At 44.7% G+C, this 18,672-nt stretch overlaps 1 protein-coding gene across 1 annotated transcript in view; it reads left to right on the top strand.

Annotated features, from left to right (window-relative positions):
- LOC120913166 (probable G-protein coupled receptor 83) overlaps positions 1-17,700 on the top strand; it is an 88,961-nt gene extending 71,261 nt beyond the window's left edge. Inside the window, exon 4 of the mRNA XM_040322907.1 lies at positions 16,929-17,700. Coding sequence (XP_040178841.1) covers positions 16,929-17,550 — 622 coding nt within the window. The 3' untranslated portion in view covers positions 17,551-17,700. The remainder of the gene's footprint in view (positions 1-16,928) is intronic.
- Positions 17,701-18,672: the final 972 nt, after the last annotated feature.

Here is an 18,672-nt window from a genome sequence, read left to right as displayed (position 1 = left end):
TTTTCAGACTCTGTGTTTACAAGTTTAAAACAGTTTTTTTTTTGCTAGAAAATTAATTAGAACCCCCAAACATTATATATATTTTTTCTAACACCCTAGAGAAAAAAATGGCGGTCATTGCAATACCTTTTATCACACCGTATTTGCGCACCGATCTTACAAGCGCACATTTTTGGGAAAAAATTCGCTTTATGGAATTAAAAAATAAGACAACAGTAAAGTTAGCCCAATTTTTTTTATATTGTGAAAGCTAATGTTACGCCGAGTAAAATGATACCCAACATGTCACACTTCAAAATTTCGCCTGCTCGTGAAATGGCATCAAACTTTTACCCTTAAAAATCTCCATAGGCAACGTTTAAGAAATTCTATAGGTTGCATCTTTTGATTTACAGAGGAGGTCTAGAGCTAGAATTATTGCTCTCGCTCTAATGATTGCGGCAATACATCACTTGTGCGGTTTGAACACCGTTTTCATATGCAGGCGCTACTCACGTATGCGTTCGCTTCTGCGCGCAAGCTCGTTGGGACGGGGCGCTTTAAAAAAAAAATAGTTTTCTTATTTATTTTACTTGATTTTATTTATTTTTACACTGTTTTTTTGTTTGTTTTTTTTAATTAACATCCCTTGTAATAGAACAAAGCATGACAGGTCCTTTTAAATATGACATCTGGGGTCAAAAAGACCTCACATCTCATATTTAGAATAAAATGCAAAAAATAAAATAAAAAATTGTCATTTGCAAAAATAACGAACAAATGTGCCTTTAAGACGCATGGGCGGAAGTGACGTTTTGACGTCGCTTCCGCCCTGCTATGAAGACGGGTGGCGGCCATCTTCCCCTCACTCGTATCCACACCAAGCAGCGTGAAGGACACTATCGCCTCCGCCGATGGCTCTGGTAAGCGGCGGAGGGTGGGGAGAGCGGCGGGAGGGGGGCCCCTCTCCCGCCGCCGATAAGGGTGATCTTGCGGTGAATCTGCCGCAGAGACCACTGTTATCGTTTACAGGACTGGCCACGGAAAAGATGGATATATCGGGTTGTGGCACCAGATGCTGCCGTTACCGAGATATTCATCTTTAAAATGATGCCGTATATGTACGTGAGCCAGTCCTTAAGTCTTTAAGGACCGGGAGGTTTTACCCCCCTCAACCACTTAAGACCCGGACCATTATGCAGGTAAAGGACCTGGGCAGTTTTTGCGATTTGGCACTGTGTTGCTTTAACTGACAATTGGGGGCGCTGTAGGGGTTAAGTGTGACCTCGTATGTGTTTCTAACTGTAGGGGGGCAGGGCTGGACGTGTGACGTCATTGATCATCTTTCCCTATATCAGGGAACAGATGATCAATGACACTGCCACTGTGAAGAACGGGGAAGGTGTGTTTACACTCACCTCTCCCCGTTCTTCAGCTCCTGTGACCGATCGCGGGGCAATCTTTAGGCGGGCGTTGCGTATCGAATACACGCTACGACGACGTTGCGCAGAGTGGCGAGCACAGTATTCACGTAAATGCTCCCAACGTTGCGCCGGCGTAACGTAAATTCGTAGGCGTAAGCCGGCCTAATTCAAAGTGGAGGTGATCCATTTAAATGAACATGTGACCCCATGCAAATGATGGGCCGAACGAACGGCGCATGCGCGCGCATGCTCAGAATCACGTTGAATATACTCCCTAAGATACGACGGCTCAATGCCTATGACATGAACGTAACCTACGCCCAGCCCCATTCACGTACTACTACGTAAACGATGTCAAATAAGACGGCTGTTCCCTGGTCCATACCTTAACATGACTTACACCTGCTTTATGAGGCTTAACTTTATGCCGGACGTACAACTTACGTAAACCACGTATATTAATGGGCCGGGGGGGCAAGTACTTTTGTGAATCAGTGTATCTCACTCATTTGCATATTTGCAATGAGGCGGCCAGCGTAAATATGCGCCCAATATACACCGGCGTAGGAAAGTTACGGCGGTCGGAGGAAGCCTATTTTCAGGCGTATCTAGTTCTATGGGCACGGCGCATAGATACGACGGCGCACATTTACACTTAAGCGGTGTATCTCGAGATACGTTGGCGTAAGTGCTACGAGAATCCGGGCCATAGCGTCTAAATAGGGAATAGATTTATGCCATTTTTATTATATATATATATATTTTTTTTTTTACTAGTAATGGCGGTGATCAGCAATTTTTAGTGGGACTGTGACATTGGTGGACAGATCGGACACTTTTGACACTTTTTTGGGACCAGTGACATTTATACAGCGATCAGAGCTAAAAATTGCCACGGATTACTGTATAAATGTCACTGGCAGAGAACGGATTAACACTAGGGGACGATCAAGGAGTTAAAGCGGAGTTCCACCCATTTAAAAGAAAAGTGTAGCTGCTGACTTAATAAACAGACACTCACCTGCCCCCCAGTCCAGCGATGCAGCCGCCCAAAGCCTCGCTTCCCCATCCTCTGTGCGGCGCCGGCAGTGCGCGATCTGTGCTGTGTGTTATGAATGCCCGGTTGCAGGGTGGGAGGTTAACCACTTTCCCACCGGACCATTTGTCAGCCTTAAGACCAGAGGTGTTTTTACAATTTTCCACTGCGCTGCTTTAACTGGTAATTGCGCGGCCATACAATGTTGTACCCAAACAAAATTTGCGTCCTTTTTTTCCCACAAATAGAGCTTTCTTTTGATGGTATTTGATTGCCTCTGCGATTTTTAATGTTTGCGATATAAACGGAAAAAGAGCGAAAATTGAGAAAAAATGATATTTTCTACTTTTTGTTATAAGAAAAATCGAACAAACTCAATTTTAGTCATACATTTTGGCCAAAATGTATTCAGCCACATGTCTTTAGTAAAAAAAATGCCAATAAGCGTATATTTATTGGTTTGCGCAAAAGTTATAGCATCTACAAACTAGGGTACATTTTCTGGAATTTACACAGCTTTTATTTTATGACTGCCTATCTCAATTCTTGAGGTGCTAAAATAGCAGGGAAGTACAAAACCCCCCCAAATGACCCCATTTTGGAAAGTAGACACCCCAAGGAACCTGCTGAAAGGCATGTTGAGTCCATTGAATATTTTTTTTTTTTGTAACAAGTGATTGAATAATGACAAAAAAAAAAAAAAAAAAAAAAAGAAATTACAAAAAGTTGTCACTAAATGATATATTGCTCACACATGCCATAGTTATATGTGGAATTGCACCCCAAAATACATTCTCCTGCTTCTCCTGAGTACGGGGATACCACATGTGTGAGACTTTTTGGGAGCCCAACCACGTACGGGGCCCCGAAAATCAAGCACCGCCTTCAGGATTTCTAAGGGCGCAAATTTTTGATTTCACTTCTCACTACCTAAGACAGTTTTGAAGGCCATAAAATGCCCAAATAGCACAAAATCCCCCCAAATGACCCCATTTTGGAAAGTAGACACCCCAAGGAATCTGCTGAGGGGCATATTGAGCCCACTGAATATTTTTTTTTTTTGTACCAAGTGATTGAATAATGACAAAAAAAAAAAAAAGAAAAAAGAAATTACAAAAAGTTGTAACTAAATGATATATTGCTCATACATGCCATGGTTATATGTGGAATTGCACCCCAAAATACATTCTGCTGCTTCTCCTGAGTACGGGGATACCACATGTGTGGGACTTTTTGCGAGTCTAGCCGCGTACGGGACCCCGAAAACCAAGCATCGCCTTCAGGATTTCTAAGGGCGCAAATTTTTTATTTCACTCCTCACTACCTATCACAGTTTTGAAGGCCATAAAATGCCCAAATAGCACAAACCCCCCCCAAATGACCCCATTTTGGAAAGTAGACACGCCAGGCTATTTGCTGAGAGGCATGTTGAGTCCATGGAATATTTAATATTTTGCCACAAGTTGCGGGAATATGACAATTTTTTTTTTTTTTGCACAAAGTTGTCACTAAATGATATATTGCTCACACATGCCATGGGCATATGTGGAATTACACCCCAAAATACATTCTGCAGCTTCTCCTGAGTACGGGGATACCACATATGTGGGACTTTTTGGGAGCCTAGCCGCGTACGGGACCCCGAAAACCAAGCACGGCCTTCAGGATTTCTAAGGGCATACATTTTTGATTTCACTCCTCACTACCGATCACTACCTATCACAGTATTGAAGGCCATAAAAGGCCAAGATGGCACACAACCCCCCCAAATGACCCCATTTTGGAAAGTAGACACCCCAAGCTATTTTCTGAGAGGCATTTTGAGTTCATGGAATATTTTATATCTTGCCACCAGTTGCTGGAATATGACAAACTTTTTTTTTTTTTTTTTTTTTTTGCACAAAGTTGTCACTAAATGATATATTGCTCAGACATGCCATGGTTATATGTGGAATTGCACCCCAAAATACATTCTGCTGCTTCTCCTGAGTACGGGGATACCACATGTGTGGGACTTTTCGGGAGCCTAGCCGCGTACGGGGCCCCGAAAACCAAGCACCGCCTTCAGGATTTCTAAGGGCGCAAATTTTTGATTTCACTCCTCGCTGCCTATCACAGTTTCGGAGGCCATGGAATTCCCAGATGGCACACAACCCCCCCAAATGACCCCATTTTGGAAAGTAGACACCCCAAGCTATTTGCTGAGAGGCATGGTGAGTATTTTACAGCGCTCATTTATTTTTGAAAATGAAGAAAGATATATATATATTTTTTTTTTCTTTTTTCAATTTTCAAATCTTTGTGACAAAAAGCAAGATCTGCAAAATACTCAACATACCTCTCAGCAAATAGCTTGGGGTGTCTACTTTCCAAAATGGGGTCATTTGGGGGGGTTTTGTGCCATCTGGGCATTCCATGGCCTCCGAAACTGTGATAGGTAGTGAGGAGTGAAATCAAAAATTTACACCCTTAGAAAGCCTGAAGGTGGTGATTGGTTTTTGGGGTCCCGTACGCGGCTAGGCTCCCAAAAAGTCTCACACATGTGGTATCCCCGTACTCAGGAGAAGCAGCAGAATGTATTTTGGGGTGTAATTCCACATATGCCCATGGCATGTTTGAGCAATATATCATTTAGTGACAACTTTGTGCAAAAAAAATAAAATAAAATAATAATAATTCTCTTTCCTACAACTTGTGTCAAAATATAAAATATTCCATGGACTCGAGATGCCTCTCAGCAAATAGCTTGGGGTGTCTACTTTCCAAAATGGGGTCATTTGGGGGGGTTTTGAACTGTCCTGGCATTTTATGAACAACATTTAGAAGCTTATGTCACACATTACCCACTCTTCTAACCACTTGAAGAAAAAGCCCTTTCTGACACTGTTTGTTTACATAAAAACATATTATTTTTTTGCAAGAAAGTTAAGTTGAACCCCCAAACATTATATATTATTTTAAAGCAAAGGCCCTACAGATTAAAATGGTGGGTGTTGCATTTTTTTTTACCACGCAGTATTTGCGCAGCGATTTTTCAAATGCATTTTTTTGGGCAAAAATACATATTTTTTTATTTTAATGCACTAAAACACACTATATTGCCCAAATGTTTGATGAAATAAAAAAGATGATCTTAGGCCGAGTACATAGATACCAAACACGACATGCTTTAAAATTGCGCACAAATGCGCAGTGGCGACAGACTACATACATTTTTAAAAGCCTTTAAAAGCCTCTACGGGTTACCACATTAGATTTACAGAGGAGGTCTACTGCTAAAATTACTGCCCTCGATCTGACCTTCGCGGTGATACCTCACATGCATGGTACAATTGCTGTTTACATATGACGCCAAACCGACGCTTGCGTTCGCCTTTGCGCAAGAGCAGGGGGGGACAGGGGTGCTTTTTTTTATTTTATTTTTTTATTATTATTTAATTTGCTTTTTTAATTTTATTTTAAACTGTTCCTTACTTTTTTTTATTATTTTTATAATTTTTATTGCCATCTTAGGGCATGTAAATATCCCCTATGATAGCAATAGTTAGTGACAGGTACTCTTTTTTGAAAAAATTGGGGTCTATTAGACCCTAGATCTCTCCTCTGCCCTTAAAGCATCTGACCACACCAAGATCGGTGTGATAAAATGTTTTCCCACTTTCCCAATGGCGCAGTTTATATCCGGGGAGGGGACATACCCTCCCACTGCTTGTAAAAGCAGTTTAGAGGCTAATTAGCCGCTAGGACTGCTTTTACATGAAAGCCGACCGCTGACTGAAAAGAATGATACCAAGATGATGCCTAAACCCGCAGGCATCATTCTGGTATAACCATTCAAAGTCCAGCAACATACCAGTACGTTGATGGTTCTTGTTGGACATGTATTGTAATCTTTTTTTTTTTTCATGCAGCCTGTTGGCTGAACGAAAAAAAGATTGATCGGTGGGTATGCCCACCATTAGAATACCTCCCTTCATCCACCCACTTCTAATGATGGGCATACATGCACCATTTATATATGCCAAAGCATGGGGGCATCCTCCCGCAAAAAAGTTATGCCGCTCACACACGTATGTACGCCGCATAAAAAGTTATGGCGCATACACACGGTCGGACTTTTCCACGGGCAAGCTTCCGACGGAATTTCGACCGTATGTACGCGGCATTAGGAGCAAAATCGCTCCTCCGCCCCTAATGCCCCCATGCTTCGGCATATATGCTCTTTTTTTAACTGTGGTGGTGAAATCACCTCCCACAGTGTTGGAGTCGCGGCTTTATGTATCGTGGGAGCAAACGCTGTTGCTGTCACGCTAAATAAATCTGCGCTGCAACTGAATGGCGTACCTGCTAAGCAAATGATGGTTAACATTATAACAAAGTAACATTACATTTTAACAGTAAGATCTTACCATACCATACCTGCAAAGCAAATATCAAAAACAAAACAAAACATTTTTTAACGCAACCTGTGCCTAAAAAATATATATGCCGAAGCATGGGGGCATCCTCCCGCAAAAAAAGTTATGCCGCGTACACACGGTCGAACTTTTCCACGGGCAAGCCTCCGTCGGAATTTCGATCGTATGTACGCGGCATTAGGAGCAAAATCGCTCCTCCGCCCCTAATGCCCCCATGCTTCGGCATATATGCTCTTTTTTTAACTGTGGTGGTGAAATCACCTCCTACAGCGTTGGAGTCGTGGCTTTATATATCGTGGGAGCAAACGCTGTTGCTGTCACGCTAAATAAATCCGCGATGCAACTGAATAGCGTACCTGCTAAGCAAATGATGGTTAACAATAAAACAAACATTACAGTATAACATACCATACCTGCAAAGCAAATACAATAAAACATTGTAAAAATAGAGAGAATAGATATAGAACAATAGTGAGTGGACAGTAGAGAGTGAACATAAGAGAACAATAAAGAGAGGAGAAAAATACAACCACAACTATTTTTGGATTTTTTATTTTATATTTTTTTTGTGTTTTTGTGTGTTTTTTTATTTTTTTTCTACTTTTTTTCACTTTTATGAAAACTATAAACTGAACGTTGCAGATTATGGTCTCTCAAAATGTGATGGCCATCACATATTCCGAGACCCTGTGTTGGTGTGCCTAGGACTGTGTGGTGCTGTACCCTACGCTAAAACTGAACTAGTGTGTGGTAGCGTTTGAAACATACACCAATGCAGAGACCAGGTTGGTCAGGACAGTCGGGACAATAAAAGCGGGTGTCACGCCTAAATCCGAGTTTGCTGCAGACACGACATCTTTTTTGGCGCGTTCTTTGGGTAGGGGTACCAGCGAGGACAAAAGGAAAATGCCTCTCATACAGCCGGCTCACTGCATTTGCGTTGGGAAGGTGGGGCACAGCACCATCTGGAAACAGAAGGGCTTCGACGATCTCTTCCTGGAATTTTAGGAAGGATCCAGTCCGTCCTGAAGCTCTGTATAGCACATGAGCGTTCAGCAAAGCCAATTGAAACAAATACACTGATACTTTTTTGTACCAGCGTTTGGACCTCCGGGCAATTGGGTACGGCGCCAACAACTGGTCATTGAGGTCCACCCCTCCCATGTTAAGGTTGTACTCGTGGATACAGAGGGGTTTCTCCACAAAACCAGTTGCCGTAGGAATTTGGACTGCCGTGTCTGCGTGAAGCGAGGACAGAACAAAAACATTCCGTGAATCCCTCCACTTCACTGCTAACAAATTATTACACTGTAAGCAGGCTCTCTCCCCCCGACTAAGACGGGATTCTACAAGCCGTTGGGGGATGCCCCGGCGATTAGGTCGCACGGTGCCAAATGCGCCAATTCCATAATCAAAAAGGTGACTAAAAAGTGGCACGCTTGTGTAATAATTGTCCACGTACAAGTGGTACCCCTTTCCGAATAAGGGTGACACCAATTCCCACACTATCCTACCAGCGCTCCCTATGTAATCAGGGCAATTCTCCGGCTCTACGTGACTGTCTTTTCCCTCGTAAACCATAAAGCTAGATGTATAGCCTGTTGCCCTGTCACAGAGCTTATACAACTTGACCCCGTATCTGGCACGCTTGCTGGGAAGGAATTGTTTGAATGACAAGCGGCCAGAAAACTTAATCAGGGACTCATCAACGCAGACAACTTGTTGGGGATTATACAAGGCTGCAAACCGTTCGTTGAAGTGGTTTACGAGGGGCCGAATTTTGAACCGCAAGATCTGCTCGTATCGTGTCCTGGCCATGGAGGCAGAGAAAATGGGCATATGGTGAACTGGGTGCGTGGACCAATATAACCGCAGCTCACTCTTTTTAGTAATGCCCATATTGAGGGAAAGGCCCAGAAAGATCTTAAATTCGGAAACCGTAATTGGCTTCAAATCTCTGGCAAGGGACAGCTGGGGATTAGCGGCGAAGAATTGACCAGCGTACAAATTGCTTTGGTCCACAATAGATCTATAGAGATCTTCGGTGAAATACAGCGAATAAAAATCCAGTGACGTAAAATCAACTGTATTCACCTGAATTCCGGGTTGGCCAGTGAATGGGGGAAGTACGGGTGCTGCAGAAGTGGTGGGTACCCAATCAGGATTGGCGAATGCAGCAGGAAGGACACTATGGGGACGGGCCTGTCTTTGTCGTCTTCTTCTTTTTGGTGGCAGCGGGACACTACTAGTGCTTGCCACCTCTCCAGCTTGAACTGCACTTATGGGACTCGCCACGTCACCAAGTGTTACTGCAGTGCTGGATATATGACCAGGATGTACTAGGCCGCTGGTGCTTGCCAGTTCACCAGAAGGAATAGCGGCGCTAGTACTTCTCTCCTCCATACGAGAGCCCTGCGGTTCTTGCACCTCAGCGACAGCAGAAGATCGGGGTCTGGTACGCCTGACCCTAGCAGGGACCACTCCGTCGTCAGAGCTATCTGTCAGGGAGCCACTGTCGTCTACAGGATCGTATTCTGAGCAAGAATTTGACAGATGCGTGACCTCCTCATCACTATCTGACAGGCTCATAAACAAGTAGGCCTCTTCATCACTGTACCATCGATTTGCCATTTTGGGCTCTAAATTTAGGGGTACAGTGGTGAGATTCACAGGCAAAAAAGCACCTGACCTGTTAGCGACTGAGTCAAGCGCTACCAAAAAAACTGTTAGCGATCGCAGAGATCAGGCCTGACTCTGCGAACGCTGCAGTTATGTGTTTTTGTGTTTTGTGTCAGTGATCGATCGATCGATACTGCACTTCGGTGGGTTGGGCTGGGCGAAGGGGCTAAACGCAGGTGCTAGCAGGTATCTGGGCTGATCCCGCTAACAATGCGTTTTTGGGAACCCTAAACTGCAGGGGACGCTAGTATAGATCTGATCAGATCAGATCAGGTATCGATCCGATCAGATACTATACCACTAAAGGGAGGCGTATGGTGCGTGCGTGGGTGTTAGCGCTACTGGCACTAATCTGACGCTGCCTGGGGCGACGCAGACCCTATCTGGCGCTAAAACCAAACTTTTATCACACGCCGGGCGATCAGGGGGTTAAAACTTTATTTCAAAAAATATGGCGGGTGCCCTGATGCTATAGAAAATAAACAAACTAAACTGCGTCACCTGTGACACTTATACTGTGATCACTGGTGACAGGGGGTAATGAAGGGGTTAAACCTTTATTGGGGGGGGTTAGGGGGGGTCCCTAGACTTTTTATGGCCTAAGACTGATTACCTAAACACTTATTTTTGTCACTAATGACACTAGTACAGCGATCAAAAAAAAATCTGATTGCTGTACTGGGTGACACAGTGACAGGCAGTGAATGGGTTAATTTGGGGGTGATCAGGGGGTGATCAGGGGGTTAAATGTGTGCCTGGTGTTAGAGTAGTGTTGTGCAACTCACGTTTCAGATGCTCTCTCCCTCTCGGTCTGGAACGGAAAGACCGACACGAGGGAGAGAGCAGTACTTCCCCTGCCAATGTTTACAAAACATTGCCAGGGGAAGACAACCATTGGTTAGTGTGATCACCAGGTCCAGGCCAGATTTTATTGGCCTGGACCTGGTGATTGATCAGTTCTGAAACAAATCTGATCATCGGGAACGGCGGGGGGGCGCGCGCGCGCGCCCCATCGCCGTTCACGCGCAGGACGTATAGCTACGGGCTCTCGCCTGGGAGAGCCGACCTGCCGCCGTATTATGACGGTGCGCGGTCGGCAAGTAGTTAAAGAGGTGAACTTTCTTCAGTCGCTGCGGCGCGTAAGTGGGAGCTGGGTACTTGTGAAAACTAGGTACCTGCTCCCCCCCCCCCCCAATACAATTTCAGGGGGTCACGAGTACTTAACAACTTAAGGACCGCCTAACGCCGATATACGTCGGCAGAATGGCATGGCTGGGCACAGGCACGTACATGTACGTCGCCTTTAAGAGCCCAGCTGCAGGTTGCCGGCGTGCGCACGCGACCCAGGCCGAAGCTTCGTGACCCGCGGACCCGATCGTCGCCGGTGTCCCGCTATCTTTCACCGGAGCTGAAGAACGGGGAGAGCTGTGTGTAAACACACCTTCCCCGTTCTTCACAGTGGCAGTGTCACTGATCGTCTGTTCCCTGATATAGGGAAAGACGATCAATGATGTCACACATCCAGCCCCGCCCCCCTACAGTTAGAAACACATATGAGGTCACACTTAATCCCTTCAGCGCCCCCTAGTGGTTAACTCCTAAACTGCAATTGTAATTTTCACAGTAACCAGTGCATTTTTATAGCACTTTTTGCTGTGAAAATGTCAATGGTCCCAAAAATGTGTAAAAATTGTCCGATGTGTCCGCCATAATGTCGCAGTCATAAAAAAAAACGCTGATTGCCGCAATTAGTAGTCGTCCGTGAATGGCGCTGGACGCCATTTACGTTAACGTCGAAACCAATGACGTCCTTGCGACGTCATTTAGCGCAATGCACTTTGGGAAATTTTAGGGACGGAGCATGCGCAGTACGTTCGGCGCGTGAACGCGCCTAATTTAAATGGTCCCCACCCCATTTGAATTAGGTGGGCTTGCGCCGGGCGGGTTTACGCTACGCCGCCGCAAGTTTACAGGTGAGTGCTTTGTGAATCAAGCACTTACGCTGTAAACTTGCGGCGGTGTAACGTAAATGGGATACGTTACGCCGCCGCAGCGTAACGTATTTGTATGTGAATCTGGCCCTTAGTTCTTGTTAGACTCGGTCTAGTTGGCGATCTGTAACATTTTCGTCAATGGAAAAATTGGTAAATATTCAGTAAAATCAAGCCAACTCTTCCCTACTTAAAGTGATCCGAATCCAGGAAAAATACAAATGCATTCTTGCAGTGGGGCTGCCCCCATACTGCTAGGGTTAGTGTTGTAAATAAAGGATGACTAATAATTGATTATTATTATTATTATTGGTGTTACTATGGAAACAGGAGTATAGCAAGCATAGAGGCACTCCACCCATCCCACTCATATTCAATCTATATTACGCAGCTGGGAAGCTTCCATGCATGTATACCATCTTCTAGACCCTTCCATAATGACTCCCCTTCAGTGGCGGTTCGTCCATAGAGGGCGCTGGAGCGCCGCCCCCTCTGGCTCTCACCGCCACTGAGTCTAATAACATAGATTCATGCATTGCACGAATCTATGTTATTATCGCCGCTGCCGCTGTTCTATTCAGATGGTCGGCGCTCATGTCCTGCCAATCGTAATAACGGCAGCTGGTTGGCTGTACGGAAGTGCCTATCAGAGCCAACGGCTCCGATAGGCTTTTCCGAGTACAGCCCTCGGGTCCCAGAAGCTTATACTGTACAAGGAACGCACTAGGGATGCTCTCCTTGTATAAGACTGACAGGCGTCTCAGCCAATCAGGTTGGCCTATTCTGGCTACCGGAGACGCCCGCCAGTCATCGAGGGCGGTAGAAGACATCGAGGGACGTGGATGGCTGACTCCAGTTAAGGCAAGTGCCGGGCGGGGGGGGGGGCACTTTACAGGGCACAGTGGCAACATCAATGGGCACAGCGGCGACAATTAAAGGGCAGAGTGGTGACAATTAAAGGGCACAGTGGTGACAATTAATGGCACAGTGGCTGCGTTTGATGGCATGGCACAGTGGTGACAATTGATGGCACAGTGGCTGCATTTGATGGGCACAGTGAGGCTGCATTTTTCTTTCCGTTTGCGCCCCCCCAAAAATTTTGAGCACCAGCCACCACTGCTCCCCTTGCAATCAAAACAAATTTCTTGATATACAGCTTCTTCACTTTGACTTGAAAATAGGGCAAGCTGATTGGTGGGTTATACTAAAAACATTTAACTCCCTGAATCTTTAAGACCCCTTTCATGTCTAATCAGACAATTTGCACTTTACAACCCTTTGTAGATAACCTCCTTTGAAATGTTTAAGAAAACCAGGTTGGCCCACAAATGCCAGGGTAAGGTATTAGCGTCCTGCATAGCCTTTTGATGTGTAAAATGCAGCTTGACTGGTCTATAATGTGTGTCAACCCCACATACATGTCAGAGGCATCTATTCGCCAGGGCATAGGACATAGTCTTGCAACACGGAGGAGCCTGCAAGAGTGATTGATCAGGGAAGTAAAAGGCCCTAGACCAGTGGTTCTCAACCTCCAGGCCTTGGCCTCCCTCCTTCCAGGCAGCTGCAGATCCCCTGAATTCCCACTGTATCTCCCAGCTCCCCAAACTCTCATAGTGGCCCACAGTGCCCTCCCAACCTCCCACAGTCCCACCAGAACCCACAGTTCCCTCTAGAATAAATGTGAAGGGAGGGGCATGAAATGTCCCCACCCAACACACATGGAATGCTGGCATATGTTAAAATTTGCATAAAGGTTTTGAAATATACTTACTGTTATTGGTGATATTAACGGCCCAATCAGCAGGAATCCAGACCTATAAAAAAGAGAAAATACGTCAGTTATCACAGCCGTTTTTTTGGAATATCTGAAGAAGCAACATCCCTCCCTCCCTCCCTGTCGAGGCTAAGTTATGAGGTTTTGTCCTTTTCTTTGAAAAGGGACGTTAGTGTAATGGTATTGTGGTTTGAGCTTTAATAGCTAAACCAGATTTGTATTGTCTTGTAATTTATTGAAGACAAGTATTGATTATATTTATGATATATTTACAGTTAAAAATATTTTATTAAATACCTATAATAAAGGCCGCGGCCATTAACTTCCACATATTAGTATTTTATTTATTTAAATTATTTAATTTAAGTATTTAAGTTCTGAATTATGAGTAGCATTCAATTCCATAGTACCAGTTAGCACCCTTCAGAGTCCCCTAGCTTGCACCCCCCCCCCCCCCCATAGTCCCCTCAACCTTAAACAGTGTCCCTTAGCCTCCACAGGGTCCTACACTGCTCTTCCAAAGCTCACAGCCTTTTAGAGAGACACTGGGCCAGATTCATAAAGAATTACGTTGCGCAGCGGCAGCGTAACGTATCCCATTTACGTTACACCGCCGCAGGTTTACAACGTAAGTGCCCGATTCACAAACCACTTACCTGTAAACTTGCGGCGGCGTAACGTAAATCCGCTCGGCGCAAGCCGGCCTAATTCAAATGGGGCGGGCACCATTTAAATTAGGTGTGTTCCCGCGCCGAGCGTACTGCGCATGCTCCGTCCATCAAATTACCCGACATGCATTGCGCTAAATGACGTCATTGGTTTGACGTTAACGTAAATGGCGTCCAGCGCCATTCACTGACGACTTACGCAAACAACGTGAAATTTAAAATTTCGACACGGGAACGACGGCCATACTTAACATACTTAACATTGGTTACACCACCTAGGAGGCAGCCTTAACTTTACGACCCGTATCGCTACGGAAACTACGTAAATTTAGATCGACGGGCATCGCGGGCGTTCGTGAATCGCCGTAACTAGTCATTTGCATATTCTACGCCGACCGCAATGGCCTCGCCACCTAGCGGCCGGCCTTGAATTGCGGCCTAAGATCCGATGGTGTAACACAAGTTACACCTGTCGGATCTTAGGGCTATCTATGCGTAACTGATGAATCAGCCGCATAGTTAGGACGGGCGGATCACAGAGATACGACGGCGTATCAGGAGATACGCCGTCGTATCTCTTTTGTGAATCTGGCCCACTATATCCTACAGTTGCCTCAAGCTTCCTCGAGAAACCTCATCTCCTACATGATATTATTAATAATAATATTATTGATATTATTAGTAATAGATTAATATTAGGGAAAGGAAGGGTTTGGAAGAATTTACTGGGTACTGGTCTCAATAAGGTTGAGAACCTCTGCCCTAGACTTAAAGGAGTATATAACCCTTGCAATGTGGAAGCAACCCCACTGCATGGGAGCAATTTTACTCCCCCCAAGTTCCCAAGGGCACTAAACACTAGTTGTTTTAGTAGCACGACCGAGTTACCCTAATGAGGTGACTGCCAGCAAAGGGTTACGTGTTTCATCAAGAAGACGTTAAAATTGCTCTGTAGCTCTAATCTAATTCGGTTTTAAATGCCTGCTTTTGCATGTTAATGTTTAATAGTGGGTATTAAACAGACACTTACAGAGTGTAGTTATTTTTACAGGCAATTTGGTAAATTTGATGACAAGATTGCTTTTTGGAATTCAATAAATCCATAAAACTCGTACTAACACATTCATCATTGATTATATATTGTATCTCCCCAGCCAGCCACCCACCTAAAGTACATAATACAGCCAGAGGAGGCTGTTCACGTGCTGTGACCACTCACTAGGGTTGATTAAATTTGACCAATTTCAGCAAAAAAAAAAAAAAAAATGGACACAAAAAAAAACACAATATTCATTTTTTTTTTTAAAGGGGTTGTAAAGGAAAAAAAATGTTTCCCTAAATAGCTTCCTTTACCTTAGTGCCGTCCTCCTTCACTTACCTCATCTGTCCTTATTTCTTCTGAGATTCTCACTTCCTGTTCTTCTGTCTAACTCCACACAGTAATGCAAGGCTTTCTCCCTGGTGTGGAGAAAGCCTCCTGAGGGAGGAGGGGGCGAGTAGGCAAGTCAGGACACTCTCTACTTTGCAGATAGAGAAAGGAGCTGTGTGTTAGTGGGCGTCCTGACACTCCTGCTCGCCCCCTCCCCCCTCAAGAGGCTTTCTCCACACCAGGGAGAAAACCTGACATTACTGTGTGGAGTTACAGACAGAAGAACATGAAGTGAGGATTTCTCAGAAGAAATAAGGACATTTAAAAGCAAAATGGAAGGATGAGGTAAGTGAAGGAGGACTGCACTAAGGTAAAGGAAACTATTTAGTGAAAAAAAATGTTTCCTTTACAAGTTTAGGAGACAGGTTTGAAGTGGCTCTACTGATTATTTTCTTCTTTTTTTTAGTGCAGTTTGTTGGTATATGATAACTTTTCAAAGAAATAAAAAAAAAATTATGGTGTATTTTTTTCTAAAAAACAACTAAAGTATAATTGGTCTAATGATGGACTATTACTGGAGCAAGAATAGGTCCAGTAGGGTTAAAAGTAACATCTGTAGCCCTCAAAAAACATTTATAGAACATAAAAACCACCAAAAAACACTTTGGCCCAGATTCTCAAAGGGCTTACGACGGCGCAACGCCATTTGCGCTGTTGTAAATCCTAATCTGGGCCGTCTTATCTATGCGACTGATTCTTAGAATCAGTTACGCATAGATATCTATTAGATCTGACAGGCGTAAGGCTCTTACGCCGTCAGATCTTAAATGCAATTTTTTTTTTCGCCGCTAGGTGTCGCCTCCGTCGTTTTCCCCGTTGTCTATGCAAATTAGCTATTTACACGAAATTCCCGAACGTACGCGCGGTCGACGCAGTGAAGTTACGACGTTTCCGTATCTTTTGCGACGCGTAAAGTTGCCCCTGCTATATGAGGGGCAACCAATGTTAAGTATGGCCGTCGTTCCCGCGTCGAAATTTAAAAATTTACATTGTTTGCGTAAGTCGTCCGTGAATGGCGCTGGACGCCATTTACATTAACGTCGAAACCGATGACGTCCTTGCGACGTCATTTAGCGCACTGCACGTCGGGAAATTTTAGGAACGGCGCATGCGCAGTACGATCGGCGCAGGAATGCGCCTAATTTAAATGATCCACGCCCCCTACACGGATGATTTGAATTAGGCGGGCTTGCGCCGGAGGATTTACGCTACGCCGCCGCAACTTTACAGGCAAGTGCTTTGTGAATCAAGCACTTGCCCGTAAAACTTGCGGCGGGGTAACGTAAATGAGACACGTTACGCCGTCGCTGTATTACGCCCATCTACGAGAATCTGGGCCTTTAGGTCTCCTCCCCCACCGACTCCGAAGCACTTTGCCAAAATGTTTGAATTCTGTTGAAAATCTCAAAGTTATCCAAATTTTGAATAAAGCTCTCAATTTAGCTCATTGTTACCTATGATTAAAATGTTTAGGATATAAAAAAAAAAACTTGCAATATTGTAACCAGTATTTAATCTATCCTCTTGCAGAAATGCTGTCCGGATGGTTTGCCTTCCCAGTTTTCCATACCCAGCTGACCTTTTCTGGAAGTATTTGGACTTGGCTACCTTCGTACTTCTCTACGTATTACCCTTGATTGTCATCTCCATCACTTATACAATGGTGGCCAAGAAACTGTGGTTAAGAAATGCCATTGGGGACATTACCATGGAACAATACTACGCCCACAGGAGGAAGAAGAAGATGACCCTCAAAATGCTGATGCTTGTAGTGGTGGTCTTTGCCGTTTGCTGGTTCCCATTGAACTGTTATCTCGTCCTGATGTCCAGTAAACTCATCAGCAGTAACAATGCCATGTATTTTGCTTTCCACTGGTTTGCCATGAGCAGCACTTGCTACAACCCGTTTATCTACTGCTGGCTGAATGAGAGTTTCCGCTCGGAGCTCAAGGCCTTGCTGTGGGTATGCAGAAGGAAGAGATTGGCACAGAGCCATGCATTGCAGACAGTCTCGCCACACTTCAGACATGCCTGGACTGAAAACTGTAACTGCAAGCAAGGTGACAGCCCTCAGACCGGTGGCTCTGCCACTAATGTACATTCAGGGAGAACGGACATTTCCAGCGTGGAGCCAATTGTCACAGTCAGTTAAAAGACAATTTTGAGGTCATCAGATGGCAATTCATTGCAGATTCGGTGTCCGTAACTCTTGTTTTTTATTTGTATTTTTCACGTTTGCTATGAGAGGCCTATTTGTTGACCTAAATCACGTGCTTTAAATAAAATAAATATTTATATCATACTTATTAATGTTAATTGTCCGGACTGTCTTGGAGCTGGAGATGTGTAAGAGCATGGTGCCTTCAGCACTAGACTGGTGTTCTATATGGTCAAATGTTTTTGGCCATAACCATGGCAAAATCTGCTTGGGTTTCATTCGCCATGAGCTTGGCAAATCTTATTTGAAATTTAGCGAATCCGGACCCCACCATTGGGGGTAAGGAGGTGCATTTTTAAGGCCAATAGGTAAATTATCAAAAAAGGCATGGGAGACTGGATGCTGCCATGTGGGACATGGTCTATTGCAAAAAAGTTTGTGGAGAGATTTAGCCTGGTCAGTGGCGGCTGGTGCTCAAATTTTTTTTGGGGGGTGGGGGGGCGCAAAAACAACTGAAAAAAAAACCATCAAATGCAGCCACTGTGCCCATCAATCGCGGCCACTTTGCCCATCAATCGCGGCCATTGTGCCTATGAAATTCCGTCATTGTCCCCCATCAGATGCAGCCACTGGGACCCCCGCCTGCCGTCTGACCAGCACTTACTTCCTGCTAGGCATCCAATAGCAGAGCCTGTCCTTTCAGCCAATCAGGTGATGGGTATCAGACCGGCGCTACCCGATTGGAAGAGAGGCGGTTCAGTGTTAGAAAAGCAAATATTCAATATCCGAGTCCACCGTTTTTGAAGCCTATGGCTTTAATCAAGTGCTTAAAAAAAAAAAAAAACGGCGTCCATGGATAGATTCATAGCTAAATGTAAACAAGGGCCTCTCCCCCATAACCCGGGCCCGGTGATTGTGGGGGTGCTGGGTGTGACTTATCAGAACCTGGAAGCCCCCTTTAACAAAGGGACCCCAAATCCCACTCCCCCCATTGAAAATGAGGGGAGGCACATAGTACTTCTGCTCATTCACCAAAAAAGTGTAAAGTAAATAAAAATACAAGTCAATTTTTGACAAGTCCTTCATTAATAAACAAAAAATAAATGTTCCCCGAAG

This window comes from Rana temporaria, chromosome 9 (genome assembly GCF_905171775.1).
Source record: "Rana temporaria chromosome 9, aRanTem1.1, whole genome shotgun sequence".
In the NCBI taxonomy this organism is placed as follows: Eukaryota; Metazoa; Chordata; class Amphibia; order Anura; family Ranidae; genus Rana; species Rana temporaria.
This window is presented reverse-complemented; position numbering and strand designations above follow the sequence as displayed.